The sequence below is a fragment of the Balaenoptera ricei genome, chromosome 1 (assembly GCF_028023285.1).
Source record: "Balaenoptera ricei isolate mBalRic1 chromosome 1, mBalRic1.hap2, whole genome shotgun sequence".
Taxonomy (NCBI): domain Eukaryota; kingdom Metazoa; phylum Chordata; class Mammalia; order Artiodactyla; family Balaenopteridae; genus Balaenoptera; species Balaenoptera ricei.
This window is the reverse complement of record NC_082639.1, coordinates 136,536,758-136,556,896: the sequence shown is the minus strand read 5'-3', so window position 1 is coordinate 136,556,896 and position 20,139 is coordinate 136,536,758. Positions and strand designations below refer to the sequence as shown.

The 20,139-nt window shown below is 37.9% G+C and overlaps 1 protein-coding gene across 3 annotated transcripts in view; it reads right to left on the bottom strand.

Annotated features, from left to right (window-relative positions):
- Positions 1-20,139, bottom strand: part of RABGAP1L (RAB GTPase activating protein 1 like) — a 783,585-nt gene that overhangs the window by 167,701 nt on the left and 595,745 nt on the right. For all 3 annotated transcript variants that reach the window (XM_059936839.1, XM_059936821.1, XM_059936830.1), the window contains exon 18: positions 18,028-18,069. In XM_059936839.1, coding sequence (XP_059792822.1) covers positions 18,028-18,069 — 42 coding nt within the window. The remainder of the gene's footprint in view (positions 1-18,027; positions 18,070-20,139) is intronic.

Genomic DNA, 20,139 nt, shown 5'->3' with positions numbered 1-20,139 from the left:
CCTAGTTTTAACCATGTACATGAAGACAACATCCTAGGCGACAGCAGAGCAAAAACATATATGGAATCTAAGTCATCTCATGGAGCTGGACTGCCTGCCTTTCTGGGCCAGTCTTCTTCTTTCTGGACTGGTATGTTACGTGTAAAGAGAAATAAACTATCTTATTTTAACCACCATATTTTTCATGGTTTCTCTTTCATGTGCTCTTTCTCTTTTTAAACAGCAGCTTAGCCTATACCCTAATTAATCAAAATTACATATGCCACAAATAAAAGATTTTGTTATAAATTCATTTGGTTATGCCAAACCCAAATTTCCCTAGTCAGAGGAAAACAGCAAAGGAGAAAAAAGAGCAAGCCTATGGAGTGTTTGGTTTTGTGTTTCTGGTAAAAGGAGTATATTTTCTCAACGTGCATAAACCAAGTATCAAATAAATTTTTTTATGCATCAGTTGAATTTCCTCTGACTGGTTATCCTATTGTGATAATATCTATCGATTACCACAGTGAGTCATCAACCCTGTCAGCGCTTTAATGAACAAAATTAGTCTATTCCATGGTGAAAAGCAATACCAGCAACTCTTGCAGATAAAAAGGGTCATAAAAACTTATTGAGCAGTGACATCCTCTGACAAAGGCTCTTGATAATATCTCCCTATGTTCAGCTTGCACACAATGATTGGTCAGAGTGAAATGGAGTTTGAGTACGGCATTAAACAGAATTCAGGGATGACTTCATACGTCTTAAAGGCTATGAAAGAAGAAATGGATAGGCTGAACTCAGGAATCAGATATTATTCTAGTTAGTCAAGAGCAGAGAATATTTTAATTTCATGATCATTCTTGATAGTGAGTTGGTTTTCATTAGCCTAAATTCAATTATTTGTTGACATAACAATGGCTCCTAGATGCTCTGGCTCTGTTTCTGTCCTATTCAACCAGTGACATTTTAAAATTGGGATGACTATCTTTAAACATGCAGTTGAAGCAGTTCAAAACACACTACCCCAAAATACACCTTGGAACACTGAATATTTTAAGCTGAAGGAATTTGAGAAAATCGCCTTTCCCTACCCTTCCCCCTGAAGCAGGTCATAACACCCTCATGTGAGAGGTGCCCTTCCTACACGTGGAGGAAAAACCATCCTTCTCTCCCAGAGAGAAGGATGCTGAAAAGAATTCAAACAAACAGGTCTTGCAAAGTTTTTCTCCGTTTATCATATTTCTCAACGACTGTCCACTCTTCATCAAACCTAGCATGAAAACATTCAAGTTTAGCCAGTTCTTCAGGTCTTCACTTTCTTTTGAAGGCTCCTATGTCATGTAAAACATACTAAATAAATTTGTAAGCTTTTCTTCTGTTAATCTGTCTTTGTCAATTCAATATTCAGATCCAGCCATGGACCCTAAGAGGGTCGAGGAAAACTTCTCCCTCCCCTACACAGTCTTCAAACAACTTGGATAGAAAACTTTTTCATTCATAGTACAACGTCAACATGGATTTGTGAAATGGAAGCGGACTTCACTACAATTTAAAAGTCTCCTGCTATACAATGTGAAAAAGCATGGAATTTTGGGTGAGAGCTACTGGGATTGTGCATCAAATGAGAATAATAATCTCTTCTTCACAGGGTAACTGTAAAGTGTAACACACACACACACATCTACAGTTTAGTGGTTAAGAACATTGGTTCTATAGTAAGACAGGCCCAATTCTGAGGCCAGTGTGTCATTCACCTAAAGGAATGACTTTAGCCAAGTTATTCAACTTCTCAAAGCCTTTGTTTCCTCATCTGTGAATGAGGATATTGACTCGTAACAATCTTTATAAGATTACTGTTAAAATGAAAGGTCATACATTATGGTAAGTGAAATAAGCCAGTTACAAGAGGACATATACTGTATAATTCTAGTTATATGGGGTACCTAAAGTAGCCAAATTCATAGAGGCACAAAGTAGAATGGTGGCTGCTAGGTGCTGGGGGTGGGGGAAAGAGGGAGTAATTATTTAATGGGCTCAGAGTTACAACTTGGGAAGATGAAAAAGCTCTGGAGATGGATGGTAATGACAATTGAACAACAATGTGAATATATTAATGTCACTGAACTATATGTTTAGAAACAGTAAAAATAGCCAATTTTGTGTTATGTATATTTTACTACAATTTTTTAAAAAAAGAAAAATCTAAAGGTCATGAAGATTAGTTTAAAAGTACAGCATCAGGCACATTTTAAGTGCTTTACAAATGATGACTGTGTTATAATTAATTTTATTTATTAATTATTTTTAAAATGCATTTGATTTCATCACAAATGATAAATGCTGCACGATTACAGAATCATTGATGATAGTCCTTACATTTTTTTATATGGATCTAACATATTCCTTGGGTGTCTGGAAACACCTGGTAAGAATACTGGTAATACAGAGGAGCATACACTAAACACAAACCCTCACATACACACATGCACACCACGAAATTTTACTAGTTTAGAACAAATGGGTTGTTCACATTCAAGAATGTTGCTAAAAGGGGCTTTTAAGTGAGACTATAAGCAATTTGCTGGTATTCATTTTTAATTATAACAGATTGATTATTCTTTTGCATCTAATTTTATTATATTGCTCTGAAAACTCTTTTTGTAAGAGAGACAAAGATAAACTTCAGCCAAGAAGTTAAACAACAAATGTGATAATTATAATTCTTATCTATTCACTAAAGGACTGAGATGGTTGTGTATAGCATATACATTGTATGTATGTGTATATACATATATATGGGTATATACACATACATTTATACACACTCACACGTATACATACATATAACAAAGACTGGCAGTCAGCAAGACAGAAATTTAGAGCCTTAGAAACCATATTTTCTTATCCCCTTATTTGTAAATAAGGAAATTATGTGTTAGAAAGGTGAGATGATTTGATTAAGACCCCACATAAAATTGGTGGCAGAAATGTAATCAAAGCCCTTCAGAACCTCATCTCATGTATCACCTTCAAATGCACCACAGCAAAGGACTTGTCTCAGCCGTTCCTCTGCATGCCTCTTTTGCATGCTGTTCACGCTGCCTAAAATGCTCTCCTCAAAGTTCAGTCATGTTTGAAAAATCTTTCCTGGTTCCCCCAGAATGAATATGGTGCCCTGCCTTTAGGCTCCTGAAGCTCCCTTTTAAAACCCCAGGGCAATCATGCTGGATTATAAGTGTCTACATGTCTGCCTTCTCCATTACACTCAGGACAACTTGAGGACACACACTGTCATCTTTGGATGCTCCCACACCTGACCCTGGACCTGTCAATAGTAGGCATTCACTGAACGTCTGCGGGATATGTGACCTAACCAACCATCACAGGCTTCTCCAAAAGGAGGCAGGAAAGTTGGCATCAAGAATGCAAGTGGGGGGCTTCCCTGGTGGCGCAGTGGTTGAGAGTCTGCCTGCCAGTGCAGGGCACACGGGTTCGAGCCCTGGTCTGGGAGGATCCCACATGCCGCGGAGCAACTAGGCCCGTGAGCCACAACTACTGAGCCTGCGCGTCTGGAGCCTGTGCTCCGCAACAAGAGAGGCCGCGACGGTGAGAGGCCCGCGCACCGCGATGAAGAGTGGCCCCCGCTTGCCGCAACTGGAGAGGGCCCTCGCACAGAGACGAAGACCCAACACAGCCAAAAATAAATAAATAAATAAACAAAGTAAACAATGCGTTTAAAAAAAAATACATTAAAAAAAAAAAAAGAATGCAAGTGGGGGGCTTCCCTGGTGGCGCAGTGGTTGAGAGTCTGCCTGCCAATGCAGGGGACATGAGTTCGAGCCCTGGTCTGGGAAGATCCCACATGCCGTGAAGCATCTAAGCCCGTGCGCCACAACTACTGAGCCTGCGCGTCTGGAGCCTGTGCTCCGCAACGGGAGAGGCCGCGACAGTGAGAGGCCCGCGCACCGCGATGAAGAGTGGCCCCCACTTGCCGCAACTGGAGAAAGCCCTCGCACAGAAACGAAGACCCAACACAGCCAAAAATAAATAAATAAATTTTTTTAAAAAAAGGAAAAAACTCAACTATATGCTATTAAAAAAAAAAAAGAATGCAAGTGGGAAGTTAGCTTTGGAATGAAGGCAGAACATACCTTCATTAAAGATAGGAGAATATCAGAGGAAGATGGAGAGGGATTTTTTTAAGTAAAAGAGAAGAAAGCTTGAGTGTTTGTGCTAAGAGTACTTATAGGGGGACACTGAATTTTATTGTTCTTATTTCTGTCAAGTGACCCCATACTTCCTAGGATACATTAGGTTCATATTAATTACTGACAACTTGGAACATGCCATGTTTAGTCAACCATTCTCCCTTCCTGGCATTTTGGATTGTCTCATGAGAAATAAACAATGAGAAATCACTTCAACAAATTAGCAGTGTTATATAATACACACATAGTACTATGATGATATATATATATATTTTCTGATATAAATTCCTAATCCATAAAATGTATGATTTCTGGAACTTTAAAACTTTAAAATTCCTTGAGTACCTTGCACTAGTTAGAAGCTCAAACTTGTGTTTGTTGGTAGTTTTAGCGTTTTCTGGATAGCATCCTAAAACAAACCTATCCTCAAACTAAACATACAACAGAGAAAAGTTGAAAACAAACTAAATATTCACACAACAAATTATGTTGGAAGGGGAAACCAATATAAAGGAATACCAATGTCACAGAATTGGAGTGCAGGACTACTAGCTTTCCAAAGGAGTGGTGTTTTGCTGCCACCAACAGGGCAATAGGCATTCCTTCATGTAAGTTACAAAACTAACTGAAGGCACAAAACCCATTGCAAATCCAAAAGAATGTTTATGGCTTGCTTCATTTTTTCAGTTCTTTAGCCTTCTAATTTTGTAACCTGCATGACAGCTGCAGAAACTACAGTCCTAATTTCAGTCTGTCACAGATCACCATCTTCAAGCTCAGAAACAAAAATTTTTTTACCCAAGTTGGTGAATCAAAGACTAGGGAGAACTAAAATCCATTGTCTATTTTCAAGGTGTTTTGCTCTTCATTTCTTGTTTTTTAACCCTGTATGGTATTCAGATATGGTCCTGCAGGGAGAGAATCTCTGGAACATGAATTGATCCTTCTTTCCGATGTCAACAGAAAGGAAAACGGGAATTATACTTTGAAAGGTCAAAGGAATACTTAACCAGCCAGCACAGTGCTGAATAATAACTGACTTTTTACTCCCTCAAATAAACAAGGCCCTATTTTATTTTATTTTATTTATGGGTTACATCACAGAGTTCTCAGGTACTCCCTACTTTTTTAATGTTTATTGGTCATTTTTGTTTCTATTTTTAAAAAATTTTTACTGAAATATAGTTTATTTACAATGTTGTGTTAGTTTCAAATATATAGCAAAGTGATTCAGTTATACATATATATATAAATATATATATGTTCTTTTTTAACATTCTCTTCCATTATAGGTTATTACAAGATATTGACTATAGTTCCCTGTGCTATACAGTAGGTCCTTGTTGGTTATCTATTTTATATATAGTAGTGTATGTATTTTAATCCCAAACTCCTAATTTATCTCTCCCTCCCACTTTCCCCTTTGGTAACCATAAGTTTGTTTTCTATGTCTGTGAGCCTATCTGTTTTGTAAATAAGTTTATTTGTATCATTTTTTTAGATTTCACATGTAAGTGATATATGATATTTGTCTTTCTCTGACTTGCTTCACTTAGTACCATAATCTCTAAGTCCATTCATGTTGCTGCAAAGGGCATTATTTCATTCTTTTTATGGCTGAGTAATATTCCATTGTGTATATATTATATATATGTGTGTGTGTGTGTGTGTGTGTGTGTGTGTGTATATACGCACACAACATTTTCTTTATCCATTCATCTGTTGACCGACACTTAGGTTGCTTCCATGTCTTGGCTATTGCAAATAGTGCTGAAATGAACACTGGGGTACATGTATCTTTTCAAATTATGGTCTTCTCTAGATATATGAACAAGGCCCAATTTTAGAATTTTTGAGTTCACTATTAAGACTCTTTTCCTGGTTTGAAGATACTAATAGTGGATGAGCTATGTTTTATAAATTAGGTTTTCTGGTTAAAGCAACCCTTGGTAACCCAACATGAATTAGCTGAATCACAATCCACACCTCAACCCAGGTACTTCTTTTGTCTCCATTTTAAAGGGGCTCCCCTTAATATACTCCTCAGTAACCTCAAGGCCCCACTAAGCAATTGCTACAATCCTAAAAAATGGGCATTGAGATGGAGGAGCACAGAGACAAAACAGACACATTAGCAATTGCTAATAATGAAAATAAGGACCATCCATTTTCTAAGTGTGACTGAATGCCTCCTCTAATTGCACATGTGTTTTCTTCTCCTTGTTCCCTCACTACCACTTTGTTTAGATAACTTAATTTTGAATGTTTGATCACAGTGTAGTAGATGCTTAGCTGCACACTGGGATCACTTGGGGAGTTTATAAAAATAGTGATGCTTGGGTCCCACCTAGATATTCAAATGAAATTGTTCTGTACAACTCAGAATCAGAAAATGTTTAAAGTTAACTCTAATATACAGGAGATTCTGATGTAGAGTTAAGACTGAGAATTCCTGCTCTATGTAACTCATGAGTATTCCTGCCCTTCTGGTTCCAGAACTGCCTGCATCAGATCTTGAGGATGAGGGATGGGTGAGAGCAGGCATTCAGAAATGTTCAATTTAAACAAATTCCTTGGGACTTAGGTGATTCTGGAGGACACTAACGGTTAAGAATCACTTTGAGTTATACTGCTGTAGGGACTTGCAATACTGTGACATAACTAGAATAAATTGGGACAGTCTCTTACTGTAGATTGGTGGGAGGTTTTTTTTTTTTTTTTTTTTGAGGGAGGAGAAGGGAAGTGAGAAAAAGAGATTTTATTTGTTCACATGTATTAAGAGGACTGTCAGATACTACTTTAAACAACTTAAGAAAAGGGACTATGTGTCTACTGTTGTATCCATATCATTAAGCACAGTGTCTGGCTCACAATAGGTGCCCAAAAGTCATTTGCTGAATGAACAAATAAATGAACAAATGTTATTAGTATACAATGCATTTCATGTGTCCTAGGAGAGTTCTGAATAGGGAATGGAAGATGAGTTGGTAGATAGCAAGTGGAAGATTACAAAATAACAGGTTATTAAAGGTGAGAAAACAAGGAATTCCTAAAAAGGAATGGTAGGAGGTTATTTTAGCTGTAGAAGGGGCACTGGACAAGGAAGCAGGATAGGACACACAGGGCATGGCTTATGACAGAGCTTCCAGCCTACTGACAGCAGGGTAAACTGGAAGCTTTTGAAGGGGGCCAAAATAAGAAATATGAATGGTTATTTCTCCAATGGAATTCCAGACAGATTTCTGGAAAGAAGGTTCAGTGACATAAAAACTTGTAGTAGCAAGCTACTGATATGAGGGAAGTTTATTTAAGGAAAGAGATGTTTCAGTTAAGCATTTGGATTCTGTTTGATATACAAATCAGAATCACACAAGCTGAACTGGAAAAAAAAGAAAAAAAAGTATTGTAACACAAATATATTTTCTATTTCTCATGTAATGTGAAATTATTTCTTTCTAAAAGCTGAATGCTGAAGTAAACGGAATAGGCAGGGACAAGTGAATAATCTCTGAGAAAAAAGTTTTTTAATTAAGCAAGTAGATTACATAAGCCCAGATATACACAAAGCTTCTTCTTTTAAAAATAATAAAATCTGCAAAAAAGTCAATTATATTTCAATATAGCTGAAAAAAAAAGTACTGGAGATTCCTATAAATCTAGTCTGAATCACAGTGATGACAAACACAAATATCACATATAAGAGTACAATGAAGGTTTCTCCAGAATAAGGGGAAGAGCTTTACCACTCCTTATGCATGGCAATTTTGATCTTTAGCAAATAATTTGTTCATCACCCTAATATGGTTGAACTACTACCACATGTGGCAGAAAAAGGTGGTGGTGATAGTAGTGGTAGTGGTAATCCAGAAATGGAGATCTAAGTAATAAAACTTTTCTGAAAGAAAGTAAATGAGATCAAAAACAAGACAAAGATGTAGGCTCTTTCCACTTTTATTCAACTTTGTTCTGGAGCACCCTGAGCCTTGCCCTCCCCATGCAGCAGCTGGGTCACAATTGGTCCAGGAGAGTGTCCTGAGCCCCACCCTCCCCATGCAGTAGCCTAGAGGCAACCAGCCTGGGTGGGTGTCCTGAGCCCCACCCAACCTGTGCAGAGACTGAGCCACAACCAGTACAGTAGAGCTTCCCAAGTCCCACCTTAGCACAGAAGTTATAGAGGTGCAACTGGGCTGGGTGAGCACCCTAAGCCTTGCCCCCCTTACACAGCAAATGAGTCACAACTGGTTGGGTGAGTGCTCTTAACCTTTCCCACTCCATACAGAGCTGGGACAGGTGAGCACCCTGAGTCCTGCCCTCCCTGCCTAGCAGCCCAGCAGAAACCAGGCTGGGCCAGGGCCCGGAGCCCCACTCTCCCTGAGCAGCAGATGGGCCACAATTGAGCAGGTGAGCACCTGGAGCTCCACCCTCCCCTCACAGCAGTCTCAGCCCTATTCCAAGCAGCAGGTGCATGTAGCCCACGTGACAGATACCCATAGAGGGCCTGGTTCTGGTGGCCAGCGGAGATTGTGCTTCTTGGCCATAAGGAACAGCTCCTACCAAAGACCACTCCTTCAAGACTGAGGGAGATAGGCATTTTCCCTAATACATACAGACAAACACAGAGAGGCAAAATGAGGAGATGGAGGAATATGTTCCAAACCAAAGAACATGGCAAATCCCCAGAAAAAAAGACCTTAATGAAATGGAGATAAGCAATCTACCTAATAAAGATTTCAAAATAATGATCATAACGATGCTCACTGATCTCAGGAGAAGAATGGAAGAACACAGACAGAACTTCAACAAATATATAGAAAATATAAGAAAGAATCAAACAGAAATTATACTAAACTGAAAAATACACTAGAAGGGTTCAACAGCAGAATGGATGAAATACAAGTACAAATCAGTGAGCTGAAAGACAAAGCAATGGAAAACACCCAGACAGAGCAGCAAACTGAAAAAAGAATTTTAAAGAGTGAGGAAAGGACTTCCCTGGTGGCGCAGTGGTTAAGAATCCGCCTGCCAATGCAGGGGACACGGGTTCAAGCCCTGGTCTGGGAAGATCCCACATGCCGCAGAGCAACTAAGCCCTTGCACCACAACTACTGAGCCTGTGCTCTGGAGCCTGCAAGCCACAACTACTGAAGCCCGTGCACCTAGAGCCTGTGCTCCACAACAAGAGAAGCCACTGCAATGAGAAGCATGTGCACCGCAACAAAGAGTAGCCCCCACTCGCCGCAACTAGAGAAAGCCTGTGCACAGCAATGAAGACCCAACACAGCCAAAAATAAATTAATTAATTAATTTTTTTTAAAAGTGAGGAAACGTTAAGGGACCTCTGGGACAAGATCAAGTGAAATAACATTTACGTGATAGGGGTCTCAAGAGGATAGGAGAAAAAGAAAAAGCCAGAAAAATTATTTGAAGAAATGACAGGTGAAAATTTCCTTAATTTGGGGAAGGAAAAAGACATCCAGGTCCAGGAAGCCCAGAAAGTTCCAAATAGGATGAATCCAAAGAGAAACACACTGAGACACATTATAATTAAAATGGTAAAAGTTAAGGATAGAGACTCTTAAAACCAGCAAGAGAAAAGCAACTTTTTACTTATAAGGGAAACCCCATAAGGCCATCAGCAGATTTTTTTCAGCAGAAACTTAACAGACCAGAAAAGAGTGGCATGACATATTCAAAATGCTGAAAGAAAAAAACCCCTGCCAACCAAGAACTCTCTACCTGGCAAAGTTATTGTTCAGAATTTAAGGAGAGATTAAGAGTTTTCCAGATAAGCAAAAGCTAAAGGAGTTCGTTACCACTAAATTGGCCTTATAAGGAATATTAAAGGGACTTCCCTAAACTAAAAAGGAAAGGCACTAATAATGAGAACATATGAAAGTAAAAATCATACCAAAAAAGGTAAACAAATACTAAAGGTAGTGGATTAATCACTTACAAAGCATATATGAAGGGTTAGACAAAATTATTAAAATTAACTAAAAATACAATAAGTAAGAGATACATAAACTAAAAAGGTGTAAAATGTGTCATCAAAAATATGAAACACAGGGACTGTACGTGCATAGGATGTTACATGTAAACCCCACAGTAACCACAAAGAAAAAACTTATAGTAAATACACAGAAGAAAATGAGAAAGGGATCTAAATATAACACTAAAGAAAACAATCAAAACACAAGGGAAGAGAGAAAGAGAAGAAGAAAGGAACAGAAAGGAGCTACAAAAACAGCCAGAAAAAAATTAACAAAATGACAATAAGTACATACTTATCAAAAATTACTTTAAACATCAATAGACTAAATTCTCAAAACAAAAGACACAGAATAGCTGAATGGTTAAAAAAATAAGACCTATATGCTGCCTACAAGAGACTCACTTCAACCTAAAGACAGTTGCAGACTGAAAGTGAAGGGATAGAAAAAAATATACCATACAATTGGAAACAAAAAGAAAGAAGCTGGGATATCAATATTTATATCAGAAAAATGAACTTTAAAACAAAGACTGGGGCTTCCCTGGTGGCACAGTGGTTGAGAATCTGCCTGCCAATGCAGGGGACGCGGGTTCGACCCCTGGTCTGGGAAGATCCCACATGCCACGGAGCTACTGGGCCCGTGAGCCACAACTACTGAGCCTGCGCGTCTGGAGCCTGTGCTCCACAACAAGAGAGGCCGCAATAGTGAGAGGCCCGTGCACCGCGATGAAGAGTGGCCCCCACTTGCCGCAACTAGAGAAAGCCCTTGCACAGAAACGAAGACCCAACACAGCCAAAAATTAAAAAAAAAACAAAACAAAAAACGAAGACTGTAACAAGAGACAAAGAAGGACATTACATAATGATAAAGGGGTCAATCCAACAAGAGGATATAACATTTGCAAGAATTAATACACCCAACATAGGAGCACCTAAATATATTGGGTTGGCCAAAAAGTTCATTTGGGTTCTTCCATAACACCTTACGAAAACCCAAACGAATTTTTTGGCCAACCCAATATAAAGTAAATATTAAGAGAAATAAAGAAAGAAATAGACAGCAATACAATTATAGTAGGGGACTTGAATTACGCCACTTACATGAATGAGTAGAGCATCCAGACAGAAAATAAATAAGGGAATATTGGTTTTAAATGATCAAGGGACTTAATAGAGATATACAGCATATTTCATCCAGAAACAGCACAATGCATACTTTTCAAGTGCACACGCATCATTCTCCAGGATAGATCACACATTAGGCCACAAAACAAGTCTCAATACATTTAAGAAGATCAAAATCTTATCAAGAATCTCTTCCAACCATGATGATACGAAACCAGAAATTAATTATAAGAAAACTGGAAAAGACACAAACACATGGAGACCAAACAACATGCTATTAAACAACCAATGGGTCAATAAAGAAATCAAAGAGGAAATTTTTAAAAACCTTGAGACAAACAGAAATGGAAACACGATGTTCCAAAATCTTTCAGATGCAGCAAAAGCAGTTCTAAGAGGGAAGTTCACAGCAATACAGGCGTACTTCAAGAAACAAGAAAAATCTTAACTGAAAAAGCCTAACTTTACATTTAAAGGAAATAGAAAAAGAAGAACAAACACAGCCAAAAGTTAGTAGAAGGAAGGAAATAATAAAAACCAGAAGAGAAATAAATGAAATAGAGACCAAAAAAAAAAAAAAAATAGAAAAGATCAATAAAACTAAAAGCTGGTTCTTTAGAAAAATAAACAAAATCAATAAACCTTCAGCCAGACTCATCAAGAAAAAAGGAGGATGGCCCAAATAAATAAAATCAGAAATGAAAGGTGAAAAATTACTACCAGTATCACAGAAGTACAAAGGATCATAAGAGAATACTATGAATAATTATACACCAACAAATTAGACAACCTACAAGAAATGGATAAATTCCTAAAAACATACAATCTTCCAAAACTGAATCATGAAGAAACAGAAAATCTGAACAGACTGATTACTAGTAATGAAATTGAATCCATAATCAAAAAACCCTCAACAAAAAAAAGTCCACATCCAGAGGGTTTCACAGGGGAATTCTACCAAACATTTAAAGAAGAGTTGATACCTATTTTTCTCAAATTATTCCAAAAAACTGAAGAGGAAGGAAATCTTTCAAACTCACTTTACGATGCCAGCATTTTCCTAATACCACACCAGACAAAGACACTACAAAAAGGAAAATTTCAGGCTAATAATGCTGATGAACATGGATACAAAAATCCTCAACAAAATATATTAGCAGGGACTTCCCTGGTGGCGCAGTGGATAAGACTCCATGCTCCCAATGCAGGGGGCCCGGGTTCGATCCCTGGTCAGGGGACTAGATCCCACATGCATGCTGCAACTAAGAGTTCACATGCCGCAACTAAGGAGCCTGTGAGCTACAACTAAGAAGCCCTCCTGCCACAACTAAGGATCAGGTGAGCCGCAACTAAGGAGCCCTAGAGCTGCAACTAAGGACCCTGCCTGCTGCAACTAAAAGAAGCCCACGTGCCACAACTAAGGAGCCCATGAGGCACAACTAAGGAGACTGCCTGCTGCAACTAAGACCCAGTGCAACTAAATAAATAAATAAATATTAGCAAACCAAATTCAACAACACATTAAAAAAACATACACCATGATCAAGTAGGATTTATCCCAAGGATGCAATGGTGGTTTTACACCTGCAAATCAATCAACATGATGTGTAACATTAACAGAATAAAGGCTGAAGGTCAATGGAACTCCAGATTGATGACTAGGGACAAAAAAAGGAGTGAGTAAAGAAAATGAGAAGAAGCAGAGAGGGAGATAAAAAATAAGAAGCCAAAGGAGAATGTAAGAAGGAGAGAAGGAGAAGAAGAGGGAGGGGGAGGGGAGGGAGAGGGAAAGGAGGAGGAGGAGGAAGAGGAGAAGCTCTACGTGTAATAATAGCACCTGCATGCACTGTAGTACTTACTAAGTTACAGGCACCAATCATATATTAACTCATTAAACTCTAACAACAATCCTATGTGATAGGTATTACTAATATCCCCATTTTAAAGATGGGTAAACTGTAAGTTCCCTAAGATCACTGGATAAACTGTCAGAGATGGGATTTGACCTCAGGAGGAAGAGGGGAAGGAGGAGAAAAGGAAGTGCTATGTCATGCTGCTTTGATAACTGGTGAGAGATCAAGTTAGATAAAAATGGAAAGATGTCTACTAGATTTCATTAGTGACGGCCAAAAACACTTCAATAGAATGATAAGGAAACACACCACAGCGGAGAGGGTTGAAAAGCCAAAAACATCAAAGATATATACTTAAGAAATTTAACATAATACATAAAATCGCTCCAAGCTAAGGCTCATTCTTCTAAAATTTAGCCAGGATCAACTGACTTCCTTAAAAAAATAGATGTTTCTAAACAAAAGGACATAACATTGGAGTCTTCAAAACTGTCTGAGGAGTTTCATTTGTTTACAACGAAACAAATTATTATCAATAATTACTTTTTAAGCTGCTTTGTTTTAAAACTTGCTTTCAGGGTCCATAAAAGTACATATTTAGAAATTTTGTTTTTTCAAGAGTATGGTTGATAACAGAAAGCAATTTTGCAATATGCATCAAAAATTAAAATGTGATTATAGTTTGACCTAGCAATTACACTCCTAGGAATTTATCGTGAAGATATAATTAGATAAGTATGCAAAGATAGACGTTTAAGGATGTTTGTTACAGTTTTGTTTAACAGGAAATTCTGGAAACAACTTTAATGTCCATAAAAATTAAATATAAAATGGTTAAATAAATTATGATACATACAACAGAAAAATAAGCAGCCATTTAAAAGGCTAAGCAAGTTCTATGTGTAATAATAGCACCTGGGTGCACTGTAGTGCTTACTAAGTTACAGGCACCAACTGTATATTAACTCATTAAACCTGAACAACAATCTTATGGGATAGGTATTACTAACCTCCACATTTTAAAGATGGAGAAACTGTAATTTACCTAAGATCACCAGATAAATTGTGTGAGATGGGATTTAAACTCAACCAGTCTGGCTCCAGCATCCATGCTTTTAACCACTACATGTGTGTAGTGACAAGGAAAGATATGCATAATATATTATTAAATGAAAAACAGTCTTGTTCAACAGCATTTTTTTAAAGAAAATAAATATGTTCATCCTTTCACATTGTTCTTTTAGATTTACCCACTACCTCCCCATCTTCTTATCTGTAACCCTCAAAGCCATATTAAAACATATTTGTTTATATATACATATATGTGTATATGTAGGTAGGTAATGCATGCTTACATATTCAATAGACTAAAGCATGCGAGAAAGATTTTATACCCAATTTTTATTATGGTTACCTCTGGGGTAGGGTTATGATTGGCCTTTTCTTTTTTTCTACTGGAGTATAGTTGATTTACAATGTTGTGTTAGTTTCAGGTGTACATCAAAGTGAATCAGTTGTACATATACATATAACCACTCTTTTTTTAAGATTCCTTTCCCTTATAGGTTATTACAGAATATTGAGTAGAGTTCCCTGTGCTATATAGTAGGTCCTTACTAGTGATCTATTTTATATATAGTAGTGTGTGTATGTCAATCCCAGCACATATAAGACACAAAATGAGCTTGGGGGTGGAGGCTGGGGAGAGAAAAACATTCTGTCATTTACTTCTTAATCACTGTTGGAAAGCAAAGGGCCTATTCTGATTGGAAATTTTCTCTGCCAACATGAAGTGGCTAAGATTAATTCTGACTGATCATCTCCAATCTATTATAATGTACTATGCTATGACTACTGAATGTTTCATATAATAAGTGAATTAGATTTTTAGGAATATATCCAACCTACCTAGTGGACACTGCCAACATCCTAAATGATTTAATGATGCTACCTACTGGAGCGAATCATTCTTTTAGCTCAATAGCTTTCTAGCTGCCTGGTAGACTGTTTCTAACCCAAAAGGAAGTAGCTCCCATTCAGAAAGTAGGTGTCTATAAACCATACTGAGCAACAGAGACATTTACCTATGTTTATGCTGTTTAAAATTATAAATTCAGCTTTGCCTTTTCTAAGCCAAAAGATTTTAGACAATCTGGGGCCTTGGCTCCCTCAATTATCAACTGAGGGAGAGAATTAGATCGTTTTCTCTAACACAGTTCATGATTCTCCTACAAATAACACATTTGATGTGTGCTAATGAGATAACCTACGTTAACACTTAGCGCACAGTAAGTGCTCAAGTAATGTTATTTCCCTTTTTGATTCCCCTCATCACAAGAAATACAGAGAAATCTAAGGTCCCTCTGCAGCTATACTGAAAATTAGTTAGGCTGGGTTCATAAGCACTTTGAACTATCCCTAATTGTGTTATTCTGATATAAACAAGTTTATATTCTTTCATCTGATAGATTAGAAGCTAAAAGTTAGTCACTGTCAAATGTGTTTGGAGTATTCTTTTTCTAGGTGGGGCAACCAGATCAATTAAGTACACTTCAGTGCAGCCTATATATGTACTGTCTGTATGTGAGGTCAGCTCCAGGATTCAAACAAGGAAGAGAGATAAATATAAACCTATAGTAATGGGAAAGCTCTCCTTTTTATCTTCTCTAACTAGACATTCTCCAGGATGATATTAGATGAGTATCCATGCATTGCTAGAGAAGATACAAAAGCCTTTCTGCCCAGTGGCCAGAGAATGTCCCCTGCACAGGCCATGTCTGGGTTAACATGGCCATAAATAAATGAAAACAATACAGTCAAGCCCCCAAAACCTGTCAACCAGGGGGATAATTTACCAGATGAATAAATTATTAGGCTGACACAGAGTACAGGTCTGATATCCAGAGGCGAAGTCCTGGGTTACCCTCAAAAGACAGACTAAGCACGGGCTAAGAGCACTAGTAAAGAAAGGTCATTAAAAATGAGAAAAGGCATTTTGGGAAAGATGTAATATCTGAAACAAAAAAAATTAGACATGATAGGAAAAATCAAAACTTTGTTGGACTTCCTTATACTTACTTTATGGTTTAATATTGTTTTTAGTCTTAATTACATAATACTTTCACTGCTTAGGCAGTCTAAAAGTCTTATTCCAGCCCTCTGCAGAAAGCATCTTTTGGTTTTGATTTGTTTTAATGACAAGAAAAAAAAATGAGGTAGAGATCCATGATTTCATTGAAAGATATACGCAAAGACGCTTGTTACTTTATTGAAAATATTTAAAATATTTTCCTTAACTTCTAAAGTAACTTTGTCACATGAACTGTTCATATCTAAACTCAAAATGATTTAATGAAAAATTTGAAGTACAGTTTACGAACTTCATAAAAAACAAATGTTTGACAGAATAAGAGATGAGGAGCAGCAGCCCACATCTTGAGTTGCATAGGGCTTATATTATGTGATGCCTTTGTTTTGAATCAAGGTATTTAATGGTTGAGTACAGAAGCTCGGGCTTCCCTGGTGGCGCAGTGGTTGAGAATCCGCCTGCCAATGCAGGGGACACGGGTTCAAGCCCTGGTCTGGGAAGATCCCACATGCCACGGAGCGGCTGGGCCTGTAAGCCACAACTACTGAGCCTGCGCATCTGGAGCCTGTGCTCCGCAACAAGAGGGGCCGCGATAGTGAGAGGCCCGCGCACCGCGATGAAGAGTGACCCCCCCCCCACTTGCCGCAACTAGAGAAAGCCCTCGCACAGAAACGAAGACCCAACACAGCCAAAAATAAATAAATTAATAAATAAAAATTAAAATGGAGATTTCTTTTTTAAAAAAAAAAGTATGGAAGCTCTCCTAAAATATCAAGAGCTTCTCTGAAGATTCAAGTTATTATCTTTTGGGAAATCTAGAAGAATTATAGGGAATCTAGTAACAAATTCTGAATTACTTCATCAATATAATAGTAATCACAATAATGACAGCTACCATTTATTAGGCGATACAATTTTCCAGACATTATGTTAAGAGAATTTTATGTATCATATCGTTTAGCAATCCTATAAATTAGTTTTCATTATTATCTCAAAATTCAGGGTCTGAGTACTAGGAGTAATTTGCCCAAAGTCATACACTAGAGCTGATATTAGAACCAAATCTGTCTGAGTCTGGTGTCTGCAATTTTAACCATTACATTTTACTGGGAAAAGGGTGAGCCTGCATCTTTTTATAAACAAGGCAATTATCACCTTCAATAACAGAACTTCATCTTTAACTGAAGGACAAAAACCAAACAGGTTATTTTCATCAACTCTGCAGCAAATGTCTTGCTGTTTCCACACTTTTAAAACTGCATTGATATGTTGATATAAAATCCAACAAGGTAATTATAATTGAAATCTAACATGTCTTATAAATTTCTAGCTATCAGAGAAAGAACTGCAAATTGAAATGTAGCAGTTTCTTTTTTAGTCAGTGTATTACAGAAGCTTTCTAATAATTCAATTATATGTTTAGGTACCTTTAGGGATGTTATTATGATAAGTATTTTAAGAAGAAAGCTGGCATTATTTTGACAGAAAACAGGTTTTTTTCTCATATCATACAACTTGAATGAATGGAAATATTTTTATCTTACTAGAAAAAGCGCTGTGATAGCAAGATTAAATGGATTATAAGAAAACCAAACTTGAAATAAACAACAACAAAAAAGGATGGGGGAAGGAGAGAGGATCAGAGTTACTCAGAGAAGTCGTTTTTTTTCTTTCTTTCAAGAATCTAGAATGAGTCAAAGGCTGTAAATTGAATGATGCCCAGTTCCAAGGGCAGAGAGGTAAGACAGTTTGGTAACTTAAACATAAAAACAGACTTACCTTTAGGAGAGCCAAGGCTACATGAAAGATTATGTTCAAACCCTGAAACAGAAAAAGAGAGTCAAAATCAATACTGTCACATCTATCACTATTTTATTAAGTATTTTCCCAAGACTTCCATACATCATTAGTAAAATCTGTTTTCATTTTCACATACAATAATAATTAAACATGAGATTTTTAAAGGTATTTTTTCTTCTCTGAGAGGCTTATTATAAATTTTAGGTGCTATTTAATTAATGCTCACATAAAATTATTGTTTTTACAATAAATTGGCTCAGGACTTGCAAAAGTCAAGTTCCTTGATCAAAATGGCAGTGACACTGAAGTCTAAAATTATTAATTGAAATTTGTAAGTATTATCTGTGTGATGTGGTTAAACTGCCAGTGGAGAACAAAACAAAACAAAGAAAAATAGTGTTTCTGATAACTGGGACAGATTGTATGAGGGGAATTGTAAGCATCACACTGGATTTCCACTACTGTTCTTATTGCTTTGTTGTTTGTTTTAGTGCTTGCTTTCAAGTAGTATGCGTACAACTAGAGGTGGTAATTAGGGGCTATTTGCTAGACTCCCTTGTCCCTTTTTTCCTGAAAACCAGAGCAATATTTCTTCATGAATAAAGAAATTAAATAGTTTGTTAAGAAGCCATACTGGGGCTGAATTATGACTCTGAGTTCAGCCCAATGACTCTGAAGAAATGTTGAGATATTAACGTCAAGAGACAGGAATCTTAAATGCTCAAGATGACAGAGTCAGAAACAAAGTTGCCACAGAGTATGCTGTTTCCTTGTCATGCAAGTCATCATACATGAGAAGAAAGACCTTTCAAATTTGAGCTGACATCTCCCATAAGTCCAAGGTCTATTTGATGTGCCCTCTTCAGTTTGGTCACAAATATAATCTATCTACCTTCTGGATATACAGCTGTACCAGATGTGTTATGCAAAGAACCTTTAATAAACCATCCTTTTACTGTCTCCAAAATCAGAAGCAAGAATTAGGACTAGGTAATTGATGCCGAAAACTCGGCTTCTGTGCACCAGTGCTGAATTGAATCTCCCAGACAGAGTTTTCGGTGAAGTAGAAAACAATAGTTTTTTTGCTTTGCCAGGCAAAAGGGCGACGCAGCGGGCTCCTGCCCTGAAAAACCGTGTGTCCCAACTGGGAGGATTTGGTGAGTTTTAGAGCAATAGTTCAAGGGTGGGGTTGCTGATAAGATTAGGGTGTGTGCAAGGCCTACACACCTTTAATCTGGTCTCAGGTAATCTCTTGATGGGCTTCTCTGGTTTCTTTAATCTGGCCTCAGGTGGCCTTCTCTAGTGCTCCTCCCTTGTCTCTGAGTCCTCTCCCTTCTCTGATTAGCAACTCTTTGAATCTGCCTTTTGGGACTCAGGAAGGTCACAGAGGCTGCAGTCTGTTCCCTGCAAACAAGGAACGTGGGATGCAGAAAGGATTCTGTGCCCCAGAGCCCCAGAGGGTCCTGCTCAGTTTCATAATTAGAGTGCATTCCTGTTATAATATGCTAATCTTTCATATTCAACTACCAAACATATGACATAATAGTAAGAAGGGATGAATGATAAACACAAAATCTTTGGTTGAAGGTTTTGGGTGCACTCAGTTAAATCCTTTAAGAATCAGAAAGCAGTAGGAAGTATAATCAGGCCAGGAGACAAAATCAAATTGACAGAGTGCATCACCACTCCAAGCAATGATTCTATACTGGTTTTGATCACAATTAGAAAAAAAAGGAGACCACGATCACAATCAAAAGAACATGGGTTAGGGGCTTCCCTGGTGGCACAGTGGTTGAGAATCCGCCTGCCAATGCAGGGAACAAGGGTTCGAGCCCTGGTCCAGGAAGATCCCACATGCCATGGAGCAACTAAGCCCACGCACCACAACTACTGAGCCTGTGCTCAAGAGCCCACGTGCACAAAGACTGAAGCCCGCGTGCCTAGAGCCCATGCTCTGCAACAAGAGAACCCACCGCAATGAGAAGCCTGCGCACCACAACGAAGAGTAGCCCCCACTGGCCACAACTAGAGAAAGCCTGCGAGCAGCAACAAGACCCAACGCAGCCAAAAATAAACAAGTTTTAAAAAAAA